General features: G+C 42.3%; 1 protein-coding gene and 1 long non-coding RNA gene across 4 annotated transcripts; one reads left to right on the forward strand and one right to left on the reverse strand.

Annotated features, from left to right (window-relative positions):
- Window positions 1–510: 510 nt before the first annotated feature.
- Window positions 511–18,481, reverse strand: sptlc1 (serine palmitoyltransferase, long chain base subunit 1). 3 transcript variants are annotated; one of them, XM_049738499.2, is made up of 16 exons: window positions 18,331–18,481; window positions 15,721–15,828; window positions 15,545–15,639; window positions 14,569–14,662; window positions 14,369–14,441; window positions 11,430–11,562; window positions 11,093–11,222; window positions 10,442–10,531; window positions 7,526–7,633; window positions 7,232–7,327; window positions 6,271–6,367; window positions 2,906–2,960; window positions 2,002–2,119; window positions 1,853–1,924; window positions 1,171–1,244; window positions 511–1,099 (listed from the first exon to the last, which is right to left on the reverse strand). In XM_049738499.2, exons 1-16 carry the CDS (start codon window positions 18,343–18,345, stop codon window positions 1,006–1,008), a joined length of 1,452 nt encoding a protein of 483 aa, XP_049594456.1. In that variant the 5' UTR covers window positions 18,346–18,481; the 3' UTR covers window positions 511–1,005. The 3 variants fall into 3 exon arrangements, with proteins under 3 accessions (XP_049594456.1, XP_049594455.1, XP_049594457.1); XM_049738498.1 differs by lacking the exon at window positions 18,331–18,481 and adding an exon at window positions 17,180–17,332; XM_049738500.1 differs by lacking the exons at window positions 1,853–1,924; window positions 18,331–18,481 and adding an exon at window positions 17,180–17,332.
- LOC125979828 (uncharacterized) lies at window positions 18,308–27,034 on the forward strand. Its single transcript, XR_011087941.1, has 2 exons — window positions 18,308–18,441; window positions 18,524–27,034. It is a non-coding gene; the product is annotated as an uncharacterized lncRNA (long non-coding RNA).
- The last annotated feature ends 227 nt before the right edge of the window (window positions 27,035–27,261 follow it).

Consider the following 27,261-nt stretch of genomic DNA (forward strand, 5'->3'; position numbering starts at 1 on the left):
GCAGGAGGGCTGTAACAGAAACGGAGTTGAGCAACAAATGCCTCTTTCAATGTGAGCGGCGCGAAATTGGTGCAAAACACTAGGGGAAAATTAATCGACTCCTATCAAATGTCGTCCCATAGACTTCAACATTACAAGGGCGTATCAGGGGAATAACTGGAAATAAAAGTTACACTGTTTAGTCGTTATAGTCAGAATAAAAGAAACGGTGTAATATTGACCAATGAATTCAAGAATTGATGTTAGTACTTGTCTATGTAGATCACCTGACTCTCAAGTCGTTTTTATTGATGACCGAACTGCAAATAAACATTGGAGCTATGTCGATGGCCTTTTTTACAAATCCCTGTTGATTGAAATCAAATACTGCCCCCTGCTGGGTAAAAATGTTATAAGACAGCTGTACAAATTTAACAGAAGGTAAAATGTAATGGTACATACGAATGTGTTTTGGTTGACAAATTTGAAAGGGATCAACAGACATTCAGCTCAAGGAAGTGTAATTTCACATTTCTGTCAGAAATTAAGATTTATTTGACATATTAGTGATTAATTATTCTATAATTTGCTTAGTAAAACATTTGTTGAAGGTACAATAAGTAATAACAAAGTGAAAGAAATTAAGACTAAAACAAGGCAAGTCGGTCCATGTATGTGCTTAACATGACAAAATGTCAATGTTGCAACATTTTAATCTGCAACAAAGGATATATAATTACAATCAGATATCTGTCAAGTTCTCTGAAGAGTGACATTAGCACTGCAGCCTCAGGAGTGTTTTTCCTTTCCTTAGTCACAGCTGTCAACATTCATGATATGGATATACAAGATACTGAGAGGGAAGGGGAAGAAATTCAAATCAGGGATAGGATATAAAAAGCCTTGCAATATAAGTGTGCTCATAATGTGTGTGTGTCTGTCAACCATACTACTCAGAAATCGTACAAATAAGGAACATATAAGAAGTTCATCGACATTGGAAGGTAGAAAAACAAAACAAAACATTCATTTAAGTAACGTTAAAGTAGCCTCCTGGATACACAACTTGGCTTTCAGGATGTCCTCCTCCGTCTGTTCAATGGTCACCACCACTCTGATGCTGAGGACACAAGGAATAACAGTTATTTAAACCCTGCCAGCCCACTGATGGAAAGAAATTGAGGATCTTACCTGGGCGGAGGGGGATAGCGTTCCTCTTTTTCGAGGTATCGGGCGAGAGTCAGTGCCACTTGCCTCTCCATACACTAACAACCAAAATATGGAAATGAGGAAGAGTTACAGAATGTCTCTTAATTTGTCATCTATGCTGTAGAAAGCACAACTTCAACACCAATATTACGTACAAATATCCCTCAAATTAAATCAAATTGGACATTGATTATTCAGCACACTTTTGTCTGTTGTGAGCCATGTCTTGTCACCGTGGGATAGGGGGGAACGAAATTTCGGTTTCTTTGTGTGGTCATCAACCAATCACAGAGCACAATAGACAAACAACCATTCATATTCACAATCACACCCATGGACAATTTGGAGTGGTCTAGGATTGAAGTGACGAAAAGATGAAGTTGTTGTTCAGTATCATGGAAGGGAGGTGTATAAGTTTTATCCATCCATGAGCTAAAGCACTTATCCTCACCAGAGTTGCAGGCATGCTGGAGCTTATCCCAGCAGTCTTTGGGTGGTAGGTGAGGTACACCCTTAACTGGTCGTCAACCAATCGCAGGGCACAATAGACAAACAACCATTCACACTCACAATCACACCTATGGACAATTTCGAGTGGTCAATTGACCTACCAGGTCTGATTTTGGAATGTGGAAGGAAAATGAAGTTGCCAGAGAAAACTCACACAGACACGGGGAGAACATGCAGATCCTACAGCGGAAGTGCCGGAGGTGGAGTAGAACCACGCTTCTCTGAACTGTGAGGCAGACTTGCTAACTAGTGTACCACCATCGCACCTGTATATGAGCTAGTTTGAAACAAAAGAGAACTCACATAATCAACAATTGAGCGCAGCATCTGCATATCAGACTCTCGAGAGCCTGAACTTCTCTCCAGCTGCAGGTGAAGAGCAGGAGCAAACTGCATTCCCACCAACTTCAGCCCAGGAATTCTACAATAAAATAAATTATATATATATTAAAATATGTCAGATATTTTTTTTATTTATTTACCATTTGCATTTATGACCAGTGGCTATTTTGGTGTAGCTCACGTCATAATTTCAAGGTATATGCGCAAAATCTGCTAAGACAACTCTCTGCTTCGCTTCCTCCAATCCATGAAGAGTGTGCTTACAGCACAGTGACTACTTTACCCTTTAAAGAGGCCAACTGACAGTTTTCAAGTTTGGTGCTAATTCCAAGACACAACTATGTTAAATATGGGGTTAGGATCCCCACCGTCAAATTATCTTTCCCAGGGATACCATCATTTTTACAGGCATATTTCAGGAGTTTGCTTTTCAAAATATTATTGTTGAACAACAATGTCTGATTTTCATTGGTTAATCCATCCATACATTTTATAACTTGCTTTATTCTCACAAGGTTCTTGCGGGCGGGCGTGCCTGAGACTATCCCATTGAACATGTTCAAAAATTCTTCGCAACAAGAAAAACTATTAAAAATGTTGGTGAATGTTTGGGAAACATCTTTGGGACAGTTTGCGAACGCTGACAAAAAAAAAAATAAATAAATAAAAAAATCAACATTTAGGGTATGCACAAACCCTCGTTAACTTTCGCTGCTCAGTGAGATAAATCAGTTTTAAACAATTTTCCAAGAACATCCATCAGGCAAACTTCTATTGTTGCAGAGTAGTTTCATAGAACAGAGTGAACTGGTGTAATTAATTAAAATCAATACATATGTATCTATAATAATGGTAGAATACTTACCCGTGTAGTTCTTTGTAAACATATGTGCATTTCTTCCTCAGAACGGTGAATATCTCTAAAAACAGAGCACAACCCCTTGGTAATAAAATATGAATTAAAAGATTAAAAATGGCTGTGGGCATGCATGTCTCAAGTAGCAGCCTAATGAACAACATTCAGATTTTTTAAGCCTAGCCACCCCAACCATCTTGGAGATTAGTTTGACTGTTGTTCTGACTGTTTGAAATGTGACAAAGAATATGTATGGATCCAATCTTTTATTCACAAAGACCTGCACATACTGAGCTATTTGCAAGATTGTTGCCAACCATCAAAGATAAACGGTCAGATTTTTTTAATGTATGTTTTTATGACCTAGTGCAGGGGTGTCCAAACTTTTTGCAAGGAGGGCCAGATTTGATAAAGTGAAGGGGCCCGGGGGCCAATACTTTTTTCAGACATTTTTTAACTACAGAAATTTCATGCAAATACATACTGTTATGAAACAAATTTCATTGTCCCAATTGTCTTTATTTTTTAAATGACAAAATAACCAAATATAAGCCACTCAGGTAGATGTGAACAATTTTAAAAACACAAATTCTGCCTTTCATTCATATCTGAAGAGTCAGATAACATTGAACAAACTGTATGAAATAATTTAATTTACAAGAGTTTAAAATTATTTTTGCCTCATGAACATTTAAACAGGAGTTATAAGTAATGCAAAGTTGTCTGTTATTATTAAAACTTAAAACAAATGAATTTTGCTCTTGTCATTTACAATATTTTTCAGAAAGTAATAGTTTGTGTCACGTCTACAGGTTCATAACTTCAACAGTACTAACATGGCCACTTCGTAATATTTAATATTAAGTAATTTTTACTTTTGATTTACTTTGGACTCACAGCCCCACGTGATGAATCGCTGTTGTGATGCCAGTTCAGCTTGGAGCTGCTTCACTTTATCAGCTTGGTCACTCCCTGTTAGCTTGTCGTATGTGTTAGCATGTTTAGTCTGATGGTGTCTCTTTAGGTTGAAATCCTTAAATAAGGCAACGGTCTCTTTACGAATTAGACAAACACAATTGCCTTGATTTTCAGTGAAGAAGTATTGTAATTCCCATTTCTCTTGAAAGCAACGGCCCTCAATGTCAACTTTCCTTGTTTTCTTTGCAGTCGCCATGGCAGAAATGAGCGGAGAGGGCTGGTGCTGCTATCTTTTGGTAATAGGGGGAATTACAGTTTCAAGTTTCATGTTTGTTTGTTTTTTTTATTCAGTGTGACAGTGCAGGCGGGCCATGAATAATACATTATAAGACCGAAGCTGTGGGCCGTATGAAATATGACCGGGGGCCGGATTTGGCCCGCGGGCCGGACTTTGGAGGTCCTCGTGTGACTTATAGTGAGACCAAAGTCAAACATTCTATTACTAAATGACAACACTCACAAGGCGCATGGATCAGACATTATCTCAAACAAATAACTCCAGATGTTGTCCAATAGGCCAAGCCCTTTAAAGGTGACGGCACACAAACATACTACTATGTGTGTGTGTTTGTGTGTGTGTGTGTGCGTGTGTGTGTGTGCGTGCATGTGTGTGAGAGAGACTTGGCATTTGTGCATTTTATAAAGCCAGTTCTTTGCTGATGTTTTTCTTATATTTAAACATTCATATACAGTGCTAGTATCTCTACAGCAGGCATGTCAAACTCAGTTTGGCTCTGGGGCCGGATCTAGACTTTCTGTTCTCAGGTGGGCCGGATCAGTAAAAGAATGTCAACTCCAAATATTTTGCTTTGTTTTTCAGTACTATGCTTTAACATTCAGCCTACATTTGTAGCCTACCCTACATATTATAATCACGGATGACAAGGAATCTTCTCTAAGCACAACACATTTTTTTCACAAACAATGAAAAAAAAATTGATTTCATGGTTCATTGGTTTATTTTAACAATGAAGTGAATGCAGTTGTACACCTGAACCAACTCACCACACTTAAACTCAAGTTGGAGCTATGAAAAAATTATTCTCCCCTTAATTGTCGTACTGCTTTGAAATAAATAAAAAAAGAAATACAAAATAAAAGTTATAGCAGTGCATGCTTATACTACATCCGATCAAACTACTAGGCTGGGCCTACTGAAGCTGAGAATATACTGCACAATATTAACTGTCTTTAGTATGAAACCAGATTAATCTTATTTTTAATGATCTGTATTAATTAGTGCAAACAAATTTCGTGTCATCACACTTTTTTTCTCTTTCACTGCACTCCTGCAGTCTACTTGCTGCTGCTGGCTCCTGAAACTTGGGATCTTTTTGCCTTCACAAGTGTATCAATATTGGGTGTCAAATCCTGAGTAAGCAGCCCATTTAACAATATCATTCAAGTGGTTATTTGTTAACCTTGAGCGCTGCTTTGTTTTATTATTGTTCATTACGGAGAAAACCTGTTCACAAAGATAAGTAGTCCCAAACATTGATAGAACGTTTGCAGCCATGGCTGTTAATTTGGGGTAACCTGGCACGAGATACTGATAAAACGTATCCAATCCCACAGACCCAAACTTATCCTTCATAGTGGAATCGCACTGCAAGTCAATAAGCTCGAATTGAATGTCAGCTGGCATATCAGAAGGCTTCACTGTAAATGGCGAGCGAAAAAAGCCAAATTTGTTCTCAAGTTCACTGAATACCTGAAACCTCTGCTCAAACTCTCGCAGAAAATCTGTTATGTTGTCTTTATATTTTTTCAAATCATTATCGGGACGGTCCGGTGCCTCCGGACGAACAGCTGTGAGACAAGAGAAATGCGCAACGTAACTTCTGTGAATAAATAATGCTCAGTCCATTTTTCCTTGAAAACTCTGCACTCCGTGTCCACTTTTCTTTTTTTTGACAGTGCCATTTTGGGAAGGGTGTGTTGACCGATAACTTGTGGTGAATTGTGAAGTAAGATTGACGGTTTGGTTTTAGTACTAACTTGTGTCAATGCCACTGGACGTGAGCTCTTTTACACATTTACTGCCCTCCCGTGGCCGGAGGGAGCACTTGGTTTGTATTTATTTTAAAAACTCATAACTTTTGATAGAAATGAACTAGAGACTCGCGTCTTTTTTTGACATACTCAGAAATTTATGCCGGGTCGGATTAAATGACCCAATGGGCCGCATCCGGCCCGCGGGCTGTATGTTTGACATGCCTGCTCTACAGCCACGTACAACTGCCGCGGTTTCTGCCTGATTTACAATCATAAAAGTTCCAGGGTCCCCTGCTGCTATGTGAATGCCAAATAACAATGGGCCGGCTATGTGAACTCCTTGCTTTAGGATCTGATGTGATTTTGCCTGATGACAACAAAAAGAAATTAAGAACATGTACCTGGATTCTCTTGCATAATGCTGAGGGCCTCAATAGCTGCAGCAGCTAGCATGGGAGGCAGAGATGCAGAGAAACAATAGCCTTGTCCTGACAGGCGCTGCAAAACAATGAAACATGGATTCTTATGACCGAATCACAAAATGTCAGTGGAGACCTTGAATTTCAAAACATTATCGAGGAGGGTGTGCCAAAACTGAACAACAAAAAAGAGTCAACAGGTTGAAAACGGGAAATAAATGAATGAATGAATGAATGAATGAATGAATGAATGAATGAATGAATGAATGAATGAATGAATGAATGAATGAATGAATGATGAATAAATGAATATGCTGAATATGCTGTGCTAGATTATTCTCTGCACCTTGCAAAATTCACCTAAACTCTCTGGTTCCTTTCAAGCAATGCACGTGCTTTGCGCCCGCCAGAGAGGCAGTCTAAAGAGGCCAGGAAACATTCTCGACCGAGGACAATAGTGGATTCTGCCGCGGTGCGGGAGTTGTAGGCTAATTTACCTGCCGCTCAACTGCATTCTCAGTTCAGTGGCCTGTTAGCCGACACATGGTGCACCGTGGGTGGTCACAACGGAATGAGACAGGACCACCCGGCTCCTCCTCTTTTTCTGCCAACCCTACCCCGAGCTCTGTCTCTTGCAAGAGGTTGACCAGGTTTTTGCACCCAAATTTTTTTCTAGAGTCATCACAACATCCTGTATCAGCTGTAATGTTTTGGTGAAAAAAACTCAAAATGCTCCTAAGGCTCATTTTCAGTAAATTTTTGGTGATTAGTTATTTTTTAATCTCAGTTTTAGAGGGATATTTACCTATTTTTAGATCCTTTCATTTTCCTTTCTGTCTGCGGCATGGATAATGAAAAGTAACTCTTGATGCAAAATATGATGAATATCTCTAGAAACATTGCTAAATAATTTTTTTTCATTTAACTTTGGTACTGTGCTTACCTGGTGGTCTATAACAAAAGAGCGTCCGCAGCAAAAGCCTCCAATGGAGGCCAAAGAATTCTCCATGTTAGCACTGATCAAATCGATGTCTTCTATCTGCACAAAGATGAATGAGACTGTTATCAGTTAAAATTTTTTATCAGAGCTCATAGGAAAAATCAAATACAACCTAAAAGAAAATGGAGTGGTTCAGAGTATAGTCTGGACTGCCATACAAATTGGAACAGAGCCTTTCCTCTGACCTGTGACCACGTTGCATTTGCATTCAACTTTGATAAAATTGAAAGTACCTACATTGACTCCAAAGTGCTCTGTAACCCCTCGGCCATGCTCTCCCAACACACCAAAAGACATGCTCTCCTCCAGGAAAATCCGCACCTTATACTTGTACTTTAGTTTCACCTGGATGACAATAAATGTTATTCATACATGACATCAATATTATATTAAAAATAGTCATGAATTAATTCTCTTAAAATAAATACAAAACAAACAAACTTGGCCAAAACACTGGAGAGAGAAAGTATTTTCAACACAATTTAATGTGTTTCATTTAAAGGCTTCTCTTTGTTAACCACAACAAAGGCCAATACAGACAAAAAATACATTGTGAGAATTTGTGCAAGCAGAGGCTATTGAAATATCAAAAATAAGGTATGATAGGGTTTCTTCCCATTTTCACAAGACCAATAGTCAAACGGGGCAGATTAAAGGAATAGAAAAAGATTTGTAAAGAACTGTCTTTCCATGCAGTGCCCCATCATAATATAATATTGGACATCATTTTAAACTGCAATCCCCAGTTATTTGATGAAATAATATCCATCCATCCATCCATTTTTTGACCCGCTTGATCCTCACGTCACAAGGGTTGCGAGTGTACGGGAGCCTATCTCAGCTGTCTTTTAACGAGTGAAATCGTGAACTGGTCGGCTGCCAATTGCAGACATTTAGATAAACAAGCTATCACATAATCACACCTACAGACAATTTGGAGTGGCCAATCAGTCTTCCATGCATGGGATGTGGGAGAAAACAGGAGCAGCCAGAGGAAACCCACGCAAGCACGGGGAGAACATGAAAATTCCACACAGAAAGGCTGGAATCCAACCCTGCACCTCCCAACTGTGAAGCAGACATGCTAACTAGTGTCGTCCAATTTCAGTGTATTACCGTAATTTTCGGACTATAAATCGTGTTTTTTTTCAGAGTTTGGGGGGGGGCGACTTATACGTGTGTGTGTGTGGGGGGGGGGCCGACTTATACTCAGGAGCGACTTATATGTGAATTTTTTCTCAAATTTTCAAAATTCAAAAATCTGCGATGTAGTGAAACCGCGATAAACGAACTGCGATGTAGCAAGGGATTACTGTCATTTGACCTGCAAGTGACGTCAGCAGCGCGGCGGTTGTTTACATAAGGACAAAGGATTCTATCACGGGATGACGAAGATGACGAAGGGTCCCACGTTTGAAGGATTTAATGATTTGGAGTGACACAAGGTTTGAAAAACGCATTTATGTTATAGTTATTTGATATATTTTATTTCGTGTAGCAACTTGTATATGTTTTTATCGTTACAGTTCAGTAGTTGTTGGCTCGTTGAACTCTTGTTTTGTTAAATAAAGAGCTGTTTACCAAACCCACGTCTTTCCTGGTACTTTGTTAACGCTACAATATAGTTATATACTAGATCTGTGCGGCGCGCGGCGTTGTTGACATAAAGGACGAGGAATTTGATCGATGGATTTAATGATTAGGAGTGACACAGATGGTTTGATAATATTGTTGTTATATGATAGTTATTTGAAATATACTTTATATATCGTTATATGGGTCTGTGGAATAATTAGAAATGCAACTTACGAGTCCGACGTCAGCGGCGCATATGCGGCGCATACGCGGCATTGTTTACATAAAGGATGATCGATGGATTTAATAATTTGGAGTGACACAGATGGTTTGATAAATGTGTTATTTATGTAATACTTATTTGAATAACTCTGAATGTTACTCAGGCCCGTTCTCAGCTCCTCGTTTGTGTATATGTCACATTAGCATACCGTATCGTTTAGCCTGTTGTTGCTGGTACATGTCTGTTCTTGGTGTTGGATTTTGACAAATAAATTTGCCCCAAAAGTGCGACTTATACTCCGGTGTGACTTATATATGTTGTTTTTTTTTTTACTGTATTGTGCATTTTATGGCTGGTGCGACTTATACTCCGGAGCGACTTATAGTCCGAAAATTACGGTACTTATGAAAGACATGGAAGGATGCTGGCACTTTTCACACTAGAGGTTTGCATAGTTGTTCCTCTGGTCACACTACATTGTTTGTAGACACAACGTTAGCTTGTTAAGATTTCTGCCAAGGATCATCTCTGAGTGAATTTAAGTGAGGGTGCTGCAACCACACCCAAATGAGGAATTTCCGAGACAATCCACAAAATCCAGTATCAGCTACAAAACAGTGGACATTGTTTTGTAATTTTTTGTACAATTTGTACAAATATACAGTAGGCATATGCCTTAGGGAGCCCATCGGCAGGCATTTTGAAGTTTTGCTTGCAAAGAAATCAATCTTTCAATCTAACTAAAGTTGTGATGATACAGTGTTCACATTCAGTCTCCAACACCCAAAACACAAAGCGGAATTTAGAAATGACTTTCTACTTGAAAATGACGTGACCATACATCTATATTTAAGTAATGTAATTTACAATGTGTTTTGGAAATAAAGAGCCATGATGTGCAGTCAGCTGTGCAGTAGCTTATTGTGCACACACTTTTGTTCGAAGCGAAGCTGCCCATCTGGGAAATGGAAGGCATACTGTGTAAGTGTTTCCCAACCTTTTTTGAACGAATCGTTCACTCACGAGCCAACACTAACAGCAACGCACACATAAATTGAGTATGTGCCGATGCCACAACATGAAATCTCAAAATTCTCCGATTTGCCACGCATGCACGATTAGCCTTGCGGAAACGGACCTGTGGTTTGGTAATCCTGTTTACAATTCGCTCGGTATTTAATGTTGGACAATTTCCGACGGAACATCTCTCACGTGACACCGGTGTGCCGCGGCACACTGGTTTGGAAACACTGGTGTAAGGTAATGATAGCTAAGGTTTGTCAGTCCCGAGACACACTCTGAATTTGGGCCTTTTAATGAATAATTGATAATGAGTGATTCTAATCTTGAATTACCAGTTCAGGAAGTGGACATATATCCGCAGTGTTGATGTACAGTCCCTCCACCACAATGAACTTGCGAGTCACCCGAGCCTTACGAGGGTTCTGCAACAAAAGCAGGCAGTAATGTTCATCAGATGTACATTGTGACAAATGATATACATTCTGTTCAACCAAAGAAATTGATGTTTCTGAAGCTCTTGCAAGGGTACTTTTCTTCTGCCTGCATAACCTCCAGCAACAGCAGTAGGAACATCTTACTTGTGTTCTTATCTATCTTTTTAAGATAATTCTTAAGATAGTATTTATTCATCAACAGTGGCAGAGGTATGTACTCCACGCATTACGTACAGTTCTCTGATTGGTTTACTGCCCCGGTCTATGTATTTTACGTACTACATAATGTCCTCTGATTAGTTTATCGGGTCTACACATTACGTCTACATATTGACTCACACTAAACACGGCAGCAACACAACATTTACAGATTTTGCAATTCGGTCCACATAAAAGGCACAATTTATTAAAAGGTGCACCTTCAGTTCTTGAGAAAAATAAAGGCTTTTCAATGCGCCTCCTGGTGCAGAAAATACGGTACTTTTTCCTTCACCTTAAACTAACTGAGAACGACCTATCCAAATATTACTGTAGCCTGTATTTACCAACCTGCTGGTCCTCCAACTCTTGCTCCTTTAAAAGCCTCTCCAAGTCATCCATGTCATTGTGCTTGAAATATTTAAGAAAGCTGCGGGAAGCTTGAAGACCTTTTTGGATGGAAAAGCAGGCTGCCTCATCCCTGAATGCAAGCCCAAAAGACAAAATATGACAATGATTTAAAGTGTTTTCCTTCAGTAAAACAGATTAAAGCAATGCAATAAAGTCAGAGGACGAACAGGAGTTCAAACGTAGACATACATATTGACAGCATTGCCCAAAATATTATGTCAAAGGTTTTGAACAAAAACACAATATAAATAAGAAAGTCTGCAGCGATGGCACTTACACAAATATGATGTCTCCCCTCTTGGCGTAGGCAGGAATGGCACTAGCAATGGTAGCAAAGCCATATGAGTAGATGATAGCTTCCTCTGTTTTCATGAATTTGGCAAGCCGGCTCTCCAGCTCCAGGTGAACATCTGAAAAGAAAAAAAAAAAAGCCTAAAATCAAAATCACGCAAGACAATAGAAACTTTGAGTTTGTGTTCCTGTTGAATTTTGTTGTGACAACTATTCGAAAAACTGATATTAATAATTATAATATATATTATATTAATATATATCATAATGAATTATTATTAAAACAGAATAGAAACTGAGTTTGTGTTCCTGTTGAATTTTGTTGTGACACCTATTTGGAAAACTGATAATAATTATAATATATATTATATTAATATATATAATTAATTACCCTATATTCCGGACTATGAGTTGCTCCAAAGTACAAGTCACACCAGCCATAAAGTGCATAATAAACTAGAAAAAAAAACCATACAAGTCACACTGGAGTACAAATCGCATTTTTGGAGGAACTTTATTTGACAAAATCCATCATCAATAACAGACATGAATAGGTAACACCAGGCTAAACAATACGGTATGCTAACGTTACATAAACACAAATGAGGAACTGAGAACGTGCATGACGTAACATACTAACAGTTATTCAAATAACTATAACATAAATAACACGTTTACCAAACCATCCGTGTCACTCCAAATCATTAAATCCATCGACATCTTCATCCTTTGTGTCACTTGTAAACAACGCCGCTGCTGACACCGAAAGTACATGCGGCGCTGACCTTGGACTCATTCTCAGTTGCGGTTTCCACATGCCTAAATAACTATATATAAACTATATATCAAATAACTATTACGTAACAATTTTATCGAACCACCCTTGTCACTCCAAATCATTTAATCCATCGAAATCTTCGTCCTCGGTATCACTAAAAACGCCGCTGCTGACTCCGGAAGTACATGCGGTGCTGACGTTGGATTCATGGTCAGTTGCGGTTCCAATTATTTCACAGACCTATATAACTATATATATAAAAACTACATATCAAATAACTATAACATAAATAACAATTTTATCGAACCATCCATGTCACTCCAAATCATTAAATCCATTGAAATCTTCGTCCTCCGTGTCACTTATAAACATCCGCTGCTGACTCCGGAAGTACATGCAGCGCTGAGGTCATACTCATTGTCAGTTGCGGTTCGAATTATTCCACAGGTCTAGTGCACCCTCATGCGGTTTAAAGTGAAAATAACATGTGAAGTGATCAACTATACTAGCAAGTAGTCAAAAGTCAAAGTCAAAGTCTGCTTTATTGTCAATTTCTTGCCAAGAAATGCCAATTCTGCCAATGACAAGCCGCTCAAAGCACTTCATGATGATGGGCGTCAGTGCCACGGGGCGGTAGTCATTGAAGCAGGACGGAGCAGGCTTCTTCAGCACAGGTACGATGGTGGCAGCCTTGAAACACGAAGGGACGATGGCCTGCTGCAGGGAAATGTTAAAGATGTCCGTGAAGACACCCGTCAGCTCCCCAGCGCAGTCCTTCAGCGCTCGACCTGGGATGTTGTCAGGGCCCGCCGCCTTACGGGTGTTGATAGCGGCAAGCGCCCTCTTCACGCTGTCGGCAGTGAGGCACAGGGGCTGCTCATGTGGAGGGGGAGTTGTCTTCAGCGGGCAAGTGCTGTTCTGAGCGTCGAAGCGACCAAAGAAGCGGTTAAGATCGTTGAGCAGACGGACGTCACCCTCACAGCTCTGCGGCGCGGGCTTGTAGTCCGTGATGGTCTGAATGCCCTGCCAAAGGCTCCGTGCGTCCCTGCTGTCCTTGAAGTGGGCGGTAATCTTGGAAGAGAACGCCCTTTTCACGTCCTTGATGCCCCGGGACAGGTCGGCCCTCGCTGCCCTTAAGCCAGCCTCATCACCCGCTCTGAAGGCTTTGTCCCTGGCCCTCAGTAGCCTGAGGACAGCCCCCGTCAGCCATGGCTTCCAGTTAGCCCGAGTGACGATGGATTTCGAGTGAGTCACATCATCAATGCACTTAGTAAGTAAGTAATGTGTTAATGATCAGGTAATAATGTGTTAATAATTTCACATATAAGTCGCTCCACCGGCCAAACTATGAAAAAAACTGAGACTTATAGTTGGTAATTAAATAAAAATACAGTAATTATTATTAAAATAGCTGCTAAAAATTCATTGGTGAGCCATAAGCAGGTATTAGAAGTTAGTGGTGTGTTCTGAGTCCCAACAACACTTCATCAAGCGTGTCAAAAAGCCTTGCAGTCAGCCAACTCTAACAATTGCTCATAAGGGGAAACATTTGTAGTGGGTTTAGCAGTCGATAAAGCCTTCTCTTCAAACGGTTTTAATCACAGATGAATGTTATTCACTTTGGCTGGCCTGTTCATAGAGAAAATGCAGTGGCTTGAAAAAGTATTCATACGCCTTGTGCCGCACTGTAAAATTGGAAATATGCCACCAGACAAAAAAAAATCATCATGCCTCAGGTATATATAGTAGGACTATATTTCCCATAATTCGTAGACCCAGGAGGAAGTCATGCTGCATTCGTGTAAGGTGTTTGCATCGATTTATGTAAATAGTACATAAAAGCTAAATCTGAGTGATTTCCATCATCTACATTCAGACCACTGTTCTTGATTATGATAAAACAATAATCCCTGAAAGTTCAAATTGATCTTTTATCACAAACAAATTATTTAGGTTTCATTACCTGACATGTTTCGGCTATCACTTCTGCCTTCATCAGAGTGTCAAATTGATTTGTTTGAAAAGATACAATACCACACAAATGGGGATTTTAAACTTTCCTGGATTTTAGACAATAATTAGTAATAAAAAAAAATACTATAATAATAATAAAAAGGTACAGAGCAGTTTAAAAGGAAATCGCCTACCAAACGTTCCATAGAAGCCCCTGGGACCACATGTTCCAACCCCATATTTCTTCAGAGATGACAGTGCCTTTTGCTGCAATGATGAATTGTAATGAGACATTATTAACTGAACATTCTTTTACTCAAATGAAAAATATGCTCAAATCTAGTGTAACAGTAGTAAGAAGTTGTACAATGATGAAAGTAGTTGAAACACTGACCTTGACTCGTTCATTGTCAAGGAGACCCAGGAAGTTAAATGATGCAAAGTTAATGCACTCTTTTCCATTGATTATGATTTTATGGCTGGGGGGTCTGTCATTCAAGATATGAAATAAGATATGACTTGCATACATCTGAAGATAGCATATATCATAAGAGATCATTGCTATGTGGTAAAAAAATAAATAATTTTAGACAAGACAAAACATATTGCAATTACAGTATAATGTTATCACAGCAAACTAAATCAACCACTAAATTAGAATACAAATGCAATGAAACTGACGTGGTACAATTACAAAATCTATGAAAATCTGAGGGAGAAAGTTTGGAATTCACAAGGCATGACATTACAAACAATCTCGGTTCAGACTAAAGCATCAAACGTTTATCCTCCTATTCAACACAAAGTTCATGTTGTGTTGATGTTGGGTAAAAATGACTGTCATTTATGAAGCTTATATTACGGGAGGCTATGAATACACAGCTGACATATTTCGCCCAACCACAAAAGGCAACAACTTTATCTGCGACTGATATGACGTCACAGCATTGAGCGAAAAGAGCCTAATTCTATTTATATTACAAAAACAAAAACAACATAGTTGCTTATAGCAGCGGTCCCCAACCTTTTTTGCGCCACGGACCGGTTAAGTGTCAGAAATATTTTCACGGACCAGCCTTTAAAGTCCGCGGGGTAAATACGACGAAATAAAATGATACGACTGACATAAAATCAAATATAAACCACTTAAAAATAAAACTCACCATTACGTTGAATTACAACAGGGTTTGTTTAGCTTTTTGTCCCTTGCGGACTACCGTAGTTTGTTTTAGTTTTCTTTGTATACGCGACATTTATTTATATATTTTTTCTGTGGGGCGTCAATGACCCACGGACCGGTACCAATCCGCGGCCCGGTGGTTGGGGACCTCTGCCTTATAGCATCAAGTCTGAGCTTGCCAAATGATTACCCTGTGACAACATCGTAGGTTATGTATGGCGAATCTGTGGAAATAGTGGGAGCAAGAGGTTCAGGCTGCCACTCCTCAATAAGATCTTCTTTTTCCTGTTAAGGGCAACAAAGAAGGAAGCCCAAAGTTCAAGTGTGGTCACGTGTGCGCTCGCACAACACACACACATTTGTTACCTTTTCGGTCAGTTTATTTGTCTCATGGAGTCTGTACGTTTTAGAGAAGAGAAGCCTGATTATCCATAAAATGAGGATGCCTTCCAAAATGAGGTGATAAGATGGGGCCTGTGGAAGACAACTAAAGATTATTTTGTAGAAGCTGTACCATCTCCATTTTCTGATTTCAGAGTGGATATTCAATGCTCGAGCTATTTTGACTGGAATGGGGCAGTGTTGCCAGTTACCTATGATAAAACTTTGCTCCCACTGGCTGAGGTGCCACTGAGCTAGGCACAATTGCATCAATTGATCGCTGGATGTAAAGGCAGAGTTTAATATTGCTAATTAACAGTGTGTTTGCAGATAGGTTTCACATAAAGAAATATGGGAACTTCAGCTTGTTCACACATCCAATCACATTAGATTTTTGTCATAAGATGAAGTCATTAAAAGTTTTTATTTCTCCGCAGTCTTAAAACAGAAGTCATGCAGTTTTCTGCTTCAAACCATTTTCTATATTCACTCAAATTTTGCTGGTGAGAAATTGGCACCCTCTTTTGAGATACTGAAACCTTACAATCCTGTGCAGGGCTCAATAAATCTTTTTTTTAAATTAACTGTTTGGTAACTTGAAAAACTGCACTCAAGTGTTTTCTGTTTTTTATTCCATACAAATATTTAACCACATATCAATATGTATCTAGCTAGTGTTACATAAACCATTCACGTTTGTACTTGGTTTCAAAATTAAAAATAAAGTAATTTGGCTATGAACAACAGAATCCGGGGAACAAAATATAGCACTTACAATTTTGGTGTGTGGTGTGTGTGTGTGTGTGTGTGTGTGTGTGTGTATGTGTGTGTGCGTGCGTGCGTGTGTGTTTGTGTGTGCATGCGCGCGTGTGTGTGTGTGTGTCTGTGTGTGTCTGTGTGTGTGTGTGTGCGTGTGTGTGCGTGTGTGTGCGTGTGTTGGGGGGGGGGGGGCAGTCACTCCCACAAATAAATTCAAGCGGCAATGATACATTTCACGATAGACAAGAATGCATGTGTGTATCCTTTGTTTTTTTTCCCCAAAATACTGCAACAAATAGCTGCTGTCCATACAAACTGGACAGACAGCAGATTCGACAATTTCAGCATCACGTTAAATTACGTCTTGACCGACACGTAATGTCACACACTCGATGAACTACATTGATACCGTTTCCAGACAAGTCGATAAAACAGTTAAAAGCATTGAACAAGCTGCTTCGATCTACTTTGGGAGTTGACAGATATGGACATGACAAAGCGCGAATGCCAAGACACAATACGATTGGTTGAGAGTACCTCAATGACAATACATCAGGTCTTTCTTGACTCCGGAAGTTACCATATGGCGCAACATTTTAATATATATCTATATCATTACGTTGAAAAATACACGAATTAAGTACTTTCCGTTACACAAAACACGTTGCTATGAGAAGGAACGTACCTCGTACAATGCTTGCACCATTTCCACCAACACCCATTGCTGTACAGACGCCATGTTTACTTCCCTCCCCTGCAACGTCATCTCCGTGTGCGTGTGTGCGTGTGTGCGTGTGTGCGTGCGTGCGTGCGTGCGTGCGTGCGTGTGTGCGTGTGTGCGTGTGTGCGTGTGAACTATTAAAATTAAGACTAATTTAGAGACTAAATTATGAAGCAATTAAAAACATTTTTTCTTTTTATGTATTTTATTTGGAAAGGGGGGGGGGGGCTTTTAGTCCCGTCCACATACGGGAATGCTTATTTGAGCCATCCACCATCGTTTTCTAGGAAAACAAAATTCCCCATGTTTACCCATTATTATGACAAATAAAGCGATTAAGTTTTGGTATCCACCCATTCTCCTTGCAAGTGCGACTGACTGGATCTGTAAGTTAACAGGTGTTGTGCCAGATTTGGTTCCCCCGTGAAGATTTGTTTCCCCTGCCGCAGGAGCGCGCACGCCTTGTTTGGAAAGCGAAAAACCGATGCCGTACGGCGTCAGCACTATGTTGTTTTCAATAAAAACATGAAGGACACACCTTTGCGTCAGTGAATTTTAATTTTAGGAAGGATTTATTTCATTTTATTTGTTTAAATTCATTCGCGGTCTGCCGTTGAAGCGAGGTGGGTTCAAAGACCAATCGTACAGACGGAACACTCAATCACTTCGCCAAAAAGCAACGATATAATTATTACGTGAGCTCTTTGCACAAACCTCGATGCACAGGAGCTCCACTTTTTGGGGAGCATTACATGCGACAAGGAGTAATTGTGATCATCATTCATCCATTTTTATTATTCAGCTATTTTCAAAGCAACTTAATATTGTTGCATTTATTAATTTGCATTAAAATGATTATAATTACCGTATTTGCCGGTCGACCTTTTTCGATCCAAAATCGACCGAAAAAAATCGACCTCGACTCATACACGAGTCATAAAATTTAACTTCGTATTCATCGCTTCAAATGTGATGGTAACCAAGGCTGTTTCTCATGCATCTCATTGTGCGTGGGTGTGCGTCCGTCAGGCTCATCAAACAGCGAGAAACTGAATCATTATAAAGCGTTCGTCGCATTAACACGCATCCTCAGCAACAATTTCAAATATTCTCACCTCAATAACGGACATCGAAAGCCAGGCAGCGACGATGACTGCTAGGAGGAAGTACTAGGTATTGAGCGAATGTGCGAGTCATCGCGCGTCAAGCAACGACAATAACTACCGGTACGTAAACATTCAATCGCCATGTCTAAATGAATGTCGTTGGCACTTAGAAAATATTCGCCAAACTTGGCCGGACTTCCAGGGGAAGAGGCCGAATTTTCACTTGTGGTGGCCGACACGGGGAACCAGCCGAGGCGGACACTTTACGGCGGTTGAGTCGTTCGCACTTGGAAAATATTTGCCAAACTTGGCCAGACTTCCAGGGGAAGAGGCCGAATTTTCACTTGTGGTGGCCGACATGGGGAACCAGCCGAGGCGGACACTTTACGGCGGTTGAGTCGTTGGCACTTAGAAAATATTCGCCAAACTTGGCCGGACTTCCAGGGGAAGAGGCCGAATTTTCACTTGTTCTGGCCGACATGGGGAACCAGCCGAGGCGGACTCTTTATGGCTAAAGGGAAATGTGCTTTTGGGAGTTTGCAAACATATTTTTTAAGGTTGTGTTAAACTTATAATCATATTAATATCTAGTATTAGAGTGCACGTGTGGATTGGTGGGGGGCGAGGAATGTGCAGGCGAACTGCATGAACTTGTTTTCTTCGAAGTGTTGTGGAATAGGCCCGGATAGGGAGTACGGGAGGAGACCATCCCAAGGTCGGTTAGGAAACGAGAACAACAGCACGTCTATGAGACCGGCCTTCGAGGGAAAAACCCAACCGTCTGACCTCAGCGACACCTGGACCGGGGAGGAGATGGCCATCGACCAATCATCTCACAATATTTTGCATGCTTTAATATTCATATTGTGTTTCTTTAAAACTGGGCAACCCGGAAGAATGTGTCGTCTTTTGGTGGTCACAAAAACGCACGAGTTTTAGTGTGAGGGACCCGGGACCCAGGCCTGTATTAGTGCGCTTTGTCAGGAATAAATAATTGGTAAATTTGGTCTGATTGATCTACTGGTCTTCTCTTTGACAGAACTAACTCGCAAAATTGTTAGGTGCGCCAGTGTGTGGATTAGGACATAGCAATTTATGTGTTAAGTGTTGATCGCAATTTGGAGTCAGATCAATAACTAGAATCCGTAACCTAACAATTTCTTGGTGACCCCGACGTGATGTCAAGAGAAGGGTAATTGACAACTCGTGGTCTTTAGCCAAGACACCGGACAGTGTCAGGGACACTGTCTCCCGGTCGGCGAACCGTTTGGAATAAGCGCACAACGTTGAGCTGGTACGACGTCTCCTAAACCCTGAGCTCATCACCGATAAGGTAAGCAGAATACCTGTTACTATAAGTCGAAATGCTGCAAATTGAAAGAGGAAATTTAAGAGGAGACTGTCGTTCAGATCAAATAAGGTGTGCATGAAGTTAAGATGCATACGGTGAATAAGTTTGGAACTTACGTGTGTAACGTGTACGGTAAAGTCAGGGACTTACGCGTACTAAGGATAGGTCAGGGACATAGTGCTTCGTCGTGGCGGACAAGGTTGCGGTGACGATCGTATTCAAATAGCTGGGGTTAATAAAGAGATCCCCGAGGGGAAGTGAGGCCTCCTCAAAAAATATCCGGTGGTAACAGTTCCTCCTGTGAGAGATCAGACCGCTAAAACATCCAAAATGAACCAAATTGGGGGGAGAGAGTGTGTGTGCGCGCAGAGGATCCTCATGAGTGGGTGTGTATATGAGTGTGTGTGAGTGATGTGTGTTCTATGGAAGAATGGTGTGTTTAAGTTAAGTTGGTTAGAGAAACTAAGATGAGCAAGGTGTGGCAGTAGAGAAAATAAGGTGTGTGACAGAAAGTTACTAGAACGGTGGCTTGATAGGATTAGAATAAGAGACAACAAATGTTGTGTAGAAGACATTGAAAGATGTCGAATGTGAACATGATGAAGGGCGCAACAGCAAAGTTGGCCTGCCCTTTGAGAGGTTGAGACTGATGGGCGAGCCTGCACTCGCGCGTAGTCGCGGGTCTGGGCTGTACGCGTGGGCCTGTGCTATGCTCATGCGGGCGGTGGGCCGGCATAAATGATTGTTGCAGGAAATGGCCAGCCTGTAACCAGTCAACATTGATGCCGCGACCCTCTCGCACGGGGGGTGCTATAGCCCGGGCGGGGCAGGGACAGTGTGAGTTTCTGAGTGAATGTTTGAAGCACTGAGATTGAAGGAATGTATATGCTGATGTGGAAGCGCAAATTGTGAGTGGTATTGACCGATAGAAAGTGGCAAAGAAGCTACATGAGAGATGGATTGTGCGTGCGTGCGTGCGTGCGGATGCGTGTGTGTGTGTGTGTACGTGCGGTTGTGTGCGCGCTCGGTGTGTGCGTTTATGTGCACACCCTGTGTGGGTGCAGGCGTGTGAGGAGGAAGACGGCATGGATCAGAGAATGTTCAAGAAAGGGGGGCCAACTCGTAAATAATGAGGAGCTATTGGGAGTAATCTGTTTGTCCTTTCTTTAAGGTTAGGTTAGGTTAGGTTAGCAACACGAGCGATTTAGAGGTTCAAAAGAAAGACAGTTAAAAGAAAAAAACATTTTTGATTTGGACAATGGCAGGCTAACAAGAGCATGAGAAAGAAGGGTAGAGAAAGCGGTGAAAATAGACAAGGAAAGAAATGAATACAAGGGCATTTATCCATCTTTGCATGATGTGACACATCCGAGTGCCCCGAAACTCGGAGTGAGCTATGTTGGACCGCCGCCGTACGGCGACCCCGGAGTAATGGCTCCGGTGGTGACGTTGGGTGGTAGGATGGTAGTGGATGTCGAGGGCGAAGGCGAAAGGGCGGATCAGAGTATTGTACAGTTGATTGAACAAGCAGTAAATAAAGAGAGGCGACGGGCCCGGGAGGGGGACACATCCCGCGTGGACACATCCCGCGTGGACACCTCCACCCCCGGTCCGAGCCCTCAACCGTCCAATGTGACAAAAGGAGAAAGCTGGCATAGACTTACTGCCGAGAATGAGGAGCTAAAAAAGAAAATTGATCAAGCCGATGAGCAGCGTAGACAGGAAGCGCAGATGTTAAAATGGTCAACAGAGAGAGAGAGAGTCACGGAGAAAATATAATTTGCGGAGTGGTCAGGGACAGATGACACAGGCCGAGGTGCAGAAAAATGAATTGATGTGTCCGCTGGTGACCACATCGGGCGGTCAGCACTACGAGCCCATGGTGCTCCGTGATGTGACCGCGATAATTGAAAATATGCCCCCACTTCACAAAGGAGGCAAGGTGTGGCTGAACAAATGTTTGGCTCTGATGAGTGGGCAGAGCTGTACACTCGGTGACATGCGCCAGATGTTGGCAGGAGCATGCTCCCTGGTGCAACTGCAGGCAATTGAGGAAGCAGCAGGCACAGCGAGACTGGGGAGGGAGGTGCCCTTGCCACAAGTAGCAGCGCCCCTGTTTGAAAACATTAAATTGACTTTCCCACAACCCACCGATCTGGCCCCCACTATGTTTCCTTATGATGTGAAAATGTCACCTGCACAACATTATGTAACATGTGTGGAGAGTTGGATTGAAACCACAGGTCGACATCCGGCTCTCACGCACGAGGCAGAGGTGCTCTTCCGAACGGCGCTGCTGCATGGACTTCCGCCAGATGTGAAGAAGCAGCTAATGTCAGATCCTGACATTCTGGTTTGTGCCGAAGAACGATTTAAACGTCATCTTTTGCATCACTGCAGAATGTTCACTGAGTCACAAGCTAAAGTTGAAAACGAGACAGACGCATTATCTAAACAGTTGTTGAAATTACAGTTGGCAAAAATGCATGGTGAAGCTAAACAGTCTAAATCACAGAAAAGGAAATGCAAATGTCACAGGCTCTTCAGGTGGTGGGGCGCGGAAGGGGCCAGTTCCGGGGTGGATACAGAGGCCGGGGAGGGAGTGCACCTGCTTACCCGGGGAGGGCAGCATACAAACCCCATTCGCCCAACGCATGTTTCATCTGCGGCGAAACCGACCACTGGGCAAAAGAATGCCCACAGTATCGACCGCGCGGAGCCACCCGCCCACAAACGCACGGAGGTCAGTACTACCATCATGATGATCTCTGGTGTGGACCATTTGAATAGGGCTGCCCGGGGAGCCAGGAAAGCCAATGCTTCATGTGACAGTGGAAGGAAAAACCTGTGAAGATGCTGGTGGACACAGGAGCAACTTATTCATCAATAAACACTGCCCTTCTTGTATCCTCACTGTCAAAGAAAACAACAACTTTAGTCGGCTTCTCGGGACAACCACGTACTCTGCCTTTTACCAAACCACTTGAAACTGTGATCACCCGGACAGGGTGTCGACTGTGGTACAAATACATCCATTCCACAGACACTCCGATCAATTTGATGGGAAGGGACTTGCTGTCAGCCGTTCAAGCCAGAATTCTGTGTGGGCCAGAGGGAGTGATTATTCAATTTCCAGATGGCGTCAGCATCCAGTGCTCACAGCAGCTACAACAACATGGTCAGTGGCTGATGGCGCCCCTACCGGCAGAAGCAGAAACTGCAACCATCTACTGGGCCAGGCTGGAGCCAGAGACCCCTGCTGGTGGCGGTGTGTTCTCGACCTACCTACTGTGGAAGCCTTGGATCTGTTCACTGGCGCCATACCACCCACCTGTTGATCCTTTGCATTGGACTCTATATTATGACCGAGAAAGTGATGATGTATATCGGGATTTGTTTGAAGAAATTGAAGGGCACATGTGGGATTTAACTTCATCGTGCATTTTGATTGGAAAAGAGGGAGTCGCAGCGGCAACTGAATTGACATATGAACAAATGCAGTGGTTCAAAATGACAGAGAAAGGGGTGCCACACATTTCGCTGGCTCTTGCCCCAGGACACGAGGCCAGACAATTGGGCTCAATGGTCAAGCAGTTGTTGCAACAGACCGATTGGCGGAAAACTCACATTCCTAATTTGTACTGGTCTGAGTCTCAGAATGCATACCAAATTAAACAACCCATGGCAGACACAGGATTGCTGGAGATGATGTTGGTGTCCCGCACACACGGTAGGGAGTTAACTGATCATGAGGACGCTGAAGGAATACTGGCGGCCTTGCCCGACACACTGTGGTCCCAGGGTCCATTTGATATCGGGTTTTGTCATTCGGTGGCCCCTATTGATCTCCAAATGGATGAGACGCAGCCTATCAAACGGCCTCAATATCGTTGGCCGAAAGAGGCGGACCAAGGCATGGAAGGCACTGTGTGTGGCCTCTGGGACGCAGGGGTGTTGGAAGTGTCCGACGGCCAAATCGCACTCCTTGCTGTGGCGTTACCAAACTGGGTGGAGCTTGGGTCAAGGTGGACAGGAGCTTCATTGTGCACTGAGTTTGACAGAACTGAGGAGATTTGATAAAAATTGAATAATGCGTAGAGCTACAGAGAAAAGCATCATAGTCAGAGATTGAACAGATTTGGATAAAACAAATAGGCTAAAACGGTAAGAAACAAGAGCGAGATCTGATATTTTGGCTCGTCAGGCTTGAGAAGTAGAAGTCGAGTTAGATACATTTTAGAATAGGACATTTGGACTAAAGTGGATTCGGTCAAGAGGAACAGGGGCATTTTGGCATTTTAACAGGGATTGACAGCAAGGGAGATTGAGGATAGAAGATCTGGACAGCAATGACGTAAATTACATTAAAAACTGCCCATTCTAGGGAGAGGTGCTGGATGGTGTGACAGGCAGGATTTTTAGGAAGAGAAAAAGGGGCGAGTTAGACTCGCCAAGAGGGGCAATAAAGAGAAGCAGACTGAGAAACATATTTGAGCTAGACAACAGGAAAAAGGGGGAGAGCCAAATGATGACGTAAAAATCCAGAGGGAATAGTCGGACCCATCTTTATTGAATTTAATTAGGATAATTAATAGAGATCGAGTTTGTAGGAGCAATCTGAGGTTATGGAGGCTCCCCTGACACGCGGGTCCCACAGTCGTCCCCCCAGATAGACATATATGACAATTTGCGATGAATCTGATGGGCGAGTTTATGGAAAATTGAATTGGAGATTTTACAATAAGTCATGTTGACAAGTATGTCCAAATGGGAAGAGTTACTATTAGGAGTCAATGTTGCCTGCACACTAACATACTAACTTTGCTTAGTGTGGGAGGAGAGCTGAGTGATAGAGACGGATGTGTGTGTCTGCGAGTGTGTGCATGGATGCGTGCGCATGTGATCATCTATGACTGTGTGTGCGCAGTATGATTGGCCAGAGAGGTCTGAAGTTGGGGTGATGTGTTTGCAATTGAGGATAAAGTTCCTCTCACCTGAAGGGGTGGTACAGACTGGAGGGTCTGGAACTGGTAAGTGATGAGTTCTGACCGGAACCATGGCTCAATGATCAATCAGGGGCACCATCGACAACAAAACGGTGTGATGGAGAAGGCCCATTTCAGTGATATGGTCAGACAAGACAGAACTAGTATCGAACAGCAAGACTTTGGACGATTTGACGTGTGACGACTTTGAGCTCACCCGACGGGGTGACGGACTAGGTGGACAGTAACCAATTGTTTGACGCTTGAACATGTTTGCGACAATAGCACGCTCTGCTTTGTTTTTCTGTGTGACTTGATTTTTTTTTTTTTGCAGCATCAGCCACCAGCCAAGGAGCGGATTGTGCGTTGCTTGCATAACTTGTTTTCATTCTTGCAGGTTGTCGATTGCATTCGTGGAAAGTTTGTGTTGGATTTACAAGAATATGTTAACCCTTGCCCTTTTGGTTTTTATGATGAACTTGTTGATGACGTGGTTTTCAGGACATGATCCGCGGGCGCCAGGATTCATTTTATGACTGTTTTAATTTTTCTACTTGATGTCTGTTTTTGTGTGTACAAATGTCCGCTGTCAGCCGGGCTATAAGCTCACTGACAGAAGTGCGATGATTTTTGTTTGTGTTGCCGAGTGTGTGTGGTGGACAGTCAAGTTTCAAGGACTTGGGGTGATGGTCCCGGGGCCCAGATGGTAACTAGAGGTTCCGCGGGCCTGGCTACAATGAGTGTGGTGATGAGAGGGGACGCTTTGCAGGTTCCTTTTGATACGTAATGACACATTGGGTGAATGTGTCAAAGGGGGAGAGTGGTAAAATAGAAATGGGTGAGTAGGTTTCAATTTGTAATTGTGATATACAAAGTTTTTTTTCCAAATTCACTTGCTTTCAAGCTTTAACAGGACATGCCAGAATTCACCCAGCAATGATGGAAGGAGCAGAGGAAGACCAGTGACATCTGGTTGTGGTGTGGAGATGACAAATTATAGGATCGCTTGCCGAAGAATGCATCAGGTATCTGTGCCCTCGTGTCGTTGATAATGCCTGTGGTGGTTGTCCCCATTGAAATACAGAATCTCAATTGGAACCTGGAGTCCCCACTGGCGGGGCTCCTGAAGCGAGCCAAAAGAGACATTTTGCCCCCGTGGTTGAGCGACGACGATCCAACATATATTGACACTATAGGAGTGCCCCGGGGTGTGCCAGATAAGTATAAACTCGTTAATCAAGTGTCCTCGGGATTCGAAAGTATCTTCCTATGGATCACCCCCAATAAAAATGTAGACCGTATTAATTACGTTCATTACAATGTCCAACGGCTGGGTAATTATACAGCTGAATCATTCGCCGCAGTTCATGAACAATTGGCTGCAACGTCGTTAATGGCGTTCCAAAATAGAATTGCGTTGGACATGCTATTAGCTAAGGAACATGGTGTGTGTGGAATGTTTGGTGATGCATGTTGTACTTTCATCCCAAACAACACGGCACCAGGAGGCCGACTGACCAGGGCGTTGGAAGGACTGAGGACACTGAACAAAAAGATGAAAGATCGTTCAGGCGTACACACCGATATTTGGTCTGATTGGATGAAAACGTTCGGAAGCTGGAAAGGCCTCATCATGTCTGTGCTTGTTGCTGTAGCTATTTTTATTACAATTATGATTTTATGCGATTGTTGTTGTATTCCATGTATTAGGTCACTCACTGTCCGGTTGATCGAGAAAACCATTGGCCCGTTGCCACCGATGGGCCAATATGCCCTGGTGACTCAACATGAGCAGCGGGGGGAAGGAAGGATCGACAGCGCGCTGGTAGCTGTTTGCTAGGGTAACGGGTGATGACCTCATAAATGAGGTCATGAGAGGGAATAAAGGGAAATGTGCTTTTGGGAGTTTGCAAACATATTTTTTAAGGTTGTGTTAAACTTATAATCATATTAATATCTAGTATTAGAGTGCACGTGTGGATTGGTGGGGGGCGAGGAATGTGCAGGCGAACTGCATGAACTTGTTTTCTTCGAAGTGTTGTGGAATAGGCCCGGATAGGGAGTACGGGAGGAGACCATCCCAAGGTCGGTTAGGAAACGAGAACAACAGCACGTCTATGAGACCGGCCTTCGAGGGAAAAACCCAACCGTCTGACCTCAGCGACACCTGGACCGGGGAGGAGATGGCCATCGACCAATCATCTCACAATATTTTGCATGCTTTAATATTCATATTGTGTTTCTTTAAAACTGGGCAACCCGGAAGAATGTGTCGTCTTTTGGTGGTCACAAAAACGCACGAGTTTTAGTGTGAGGGACCCGGGACCCAGGCCTGTATTAGTGCGCTTTGTCAGGAATAAATAATTGGTAAATTTGGTCTGATTGATCTACTGGTCTTCTCTTTGACAGAACGAACTCGCAAAATTGTTAGGTGCGCCAGTGTGTGGATTAGGACATAGCAATTTATGTGTTAAGTGTTGATCGCAATTTGGAGTCAGATCAATAACTAGAATCCGTAACCTAACATGGCGCAAGAGCCGTTAGAAAATTTGAACCGGGCGGCGTGCGCGAGTGCGCGGCCCGTTGGAAGTCGAATGAGGCTCC

Source organism: Syngnathus scovelli, chromosome 13 (genome assembly GCF_024217435.2).
Source record: "Syngnathus scovelli strain Florida chromosome 13, RoL_Ssco_1.2, whole genome shotgun sequence".
In the NCBI taxonomy this organism is placed as follows: Eukaryota; Metazoa; Chordata; class Actinopteri; order Syngnathiformes; family Syngnathidae; genus Syngnathus; species Syngnathus scovelli.

What these genes read in the sequence shown, in the direction of transcription:
- sptlc1 (XM_049738498.1), bottom strand. Translation starts at nt 17,260, where the DNA reads ATGACGTTGCAGGGGAGGGAAGTAAACATGGCGTCTGTACAGCAATGG. An exon ending in ACCTACGATGTTGTCACAGG is followed by an intron (nt 14,663 to 15,544) that starts GTAATCATTTGG and finishes CTTGAATGACAG; the next exon opens with ACCCCCCAGCCATAAAATCA. An exon ending in TGCGCTCAATTGTTGATTAT is followed by an intron (nt 1,925 to 2,001) that starts GTGAGTTCTCTT and finishes TCTGCCTCACAG; the next exon opens with TTCAGAGAAGCGTGGTTCTA.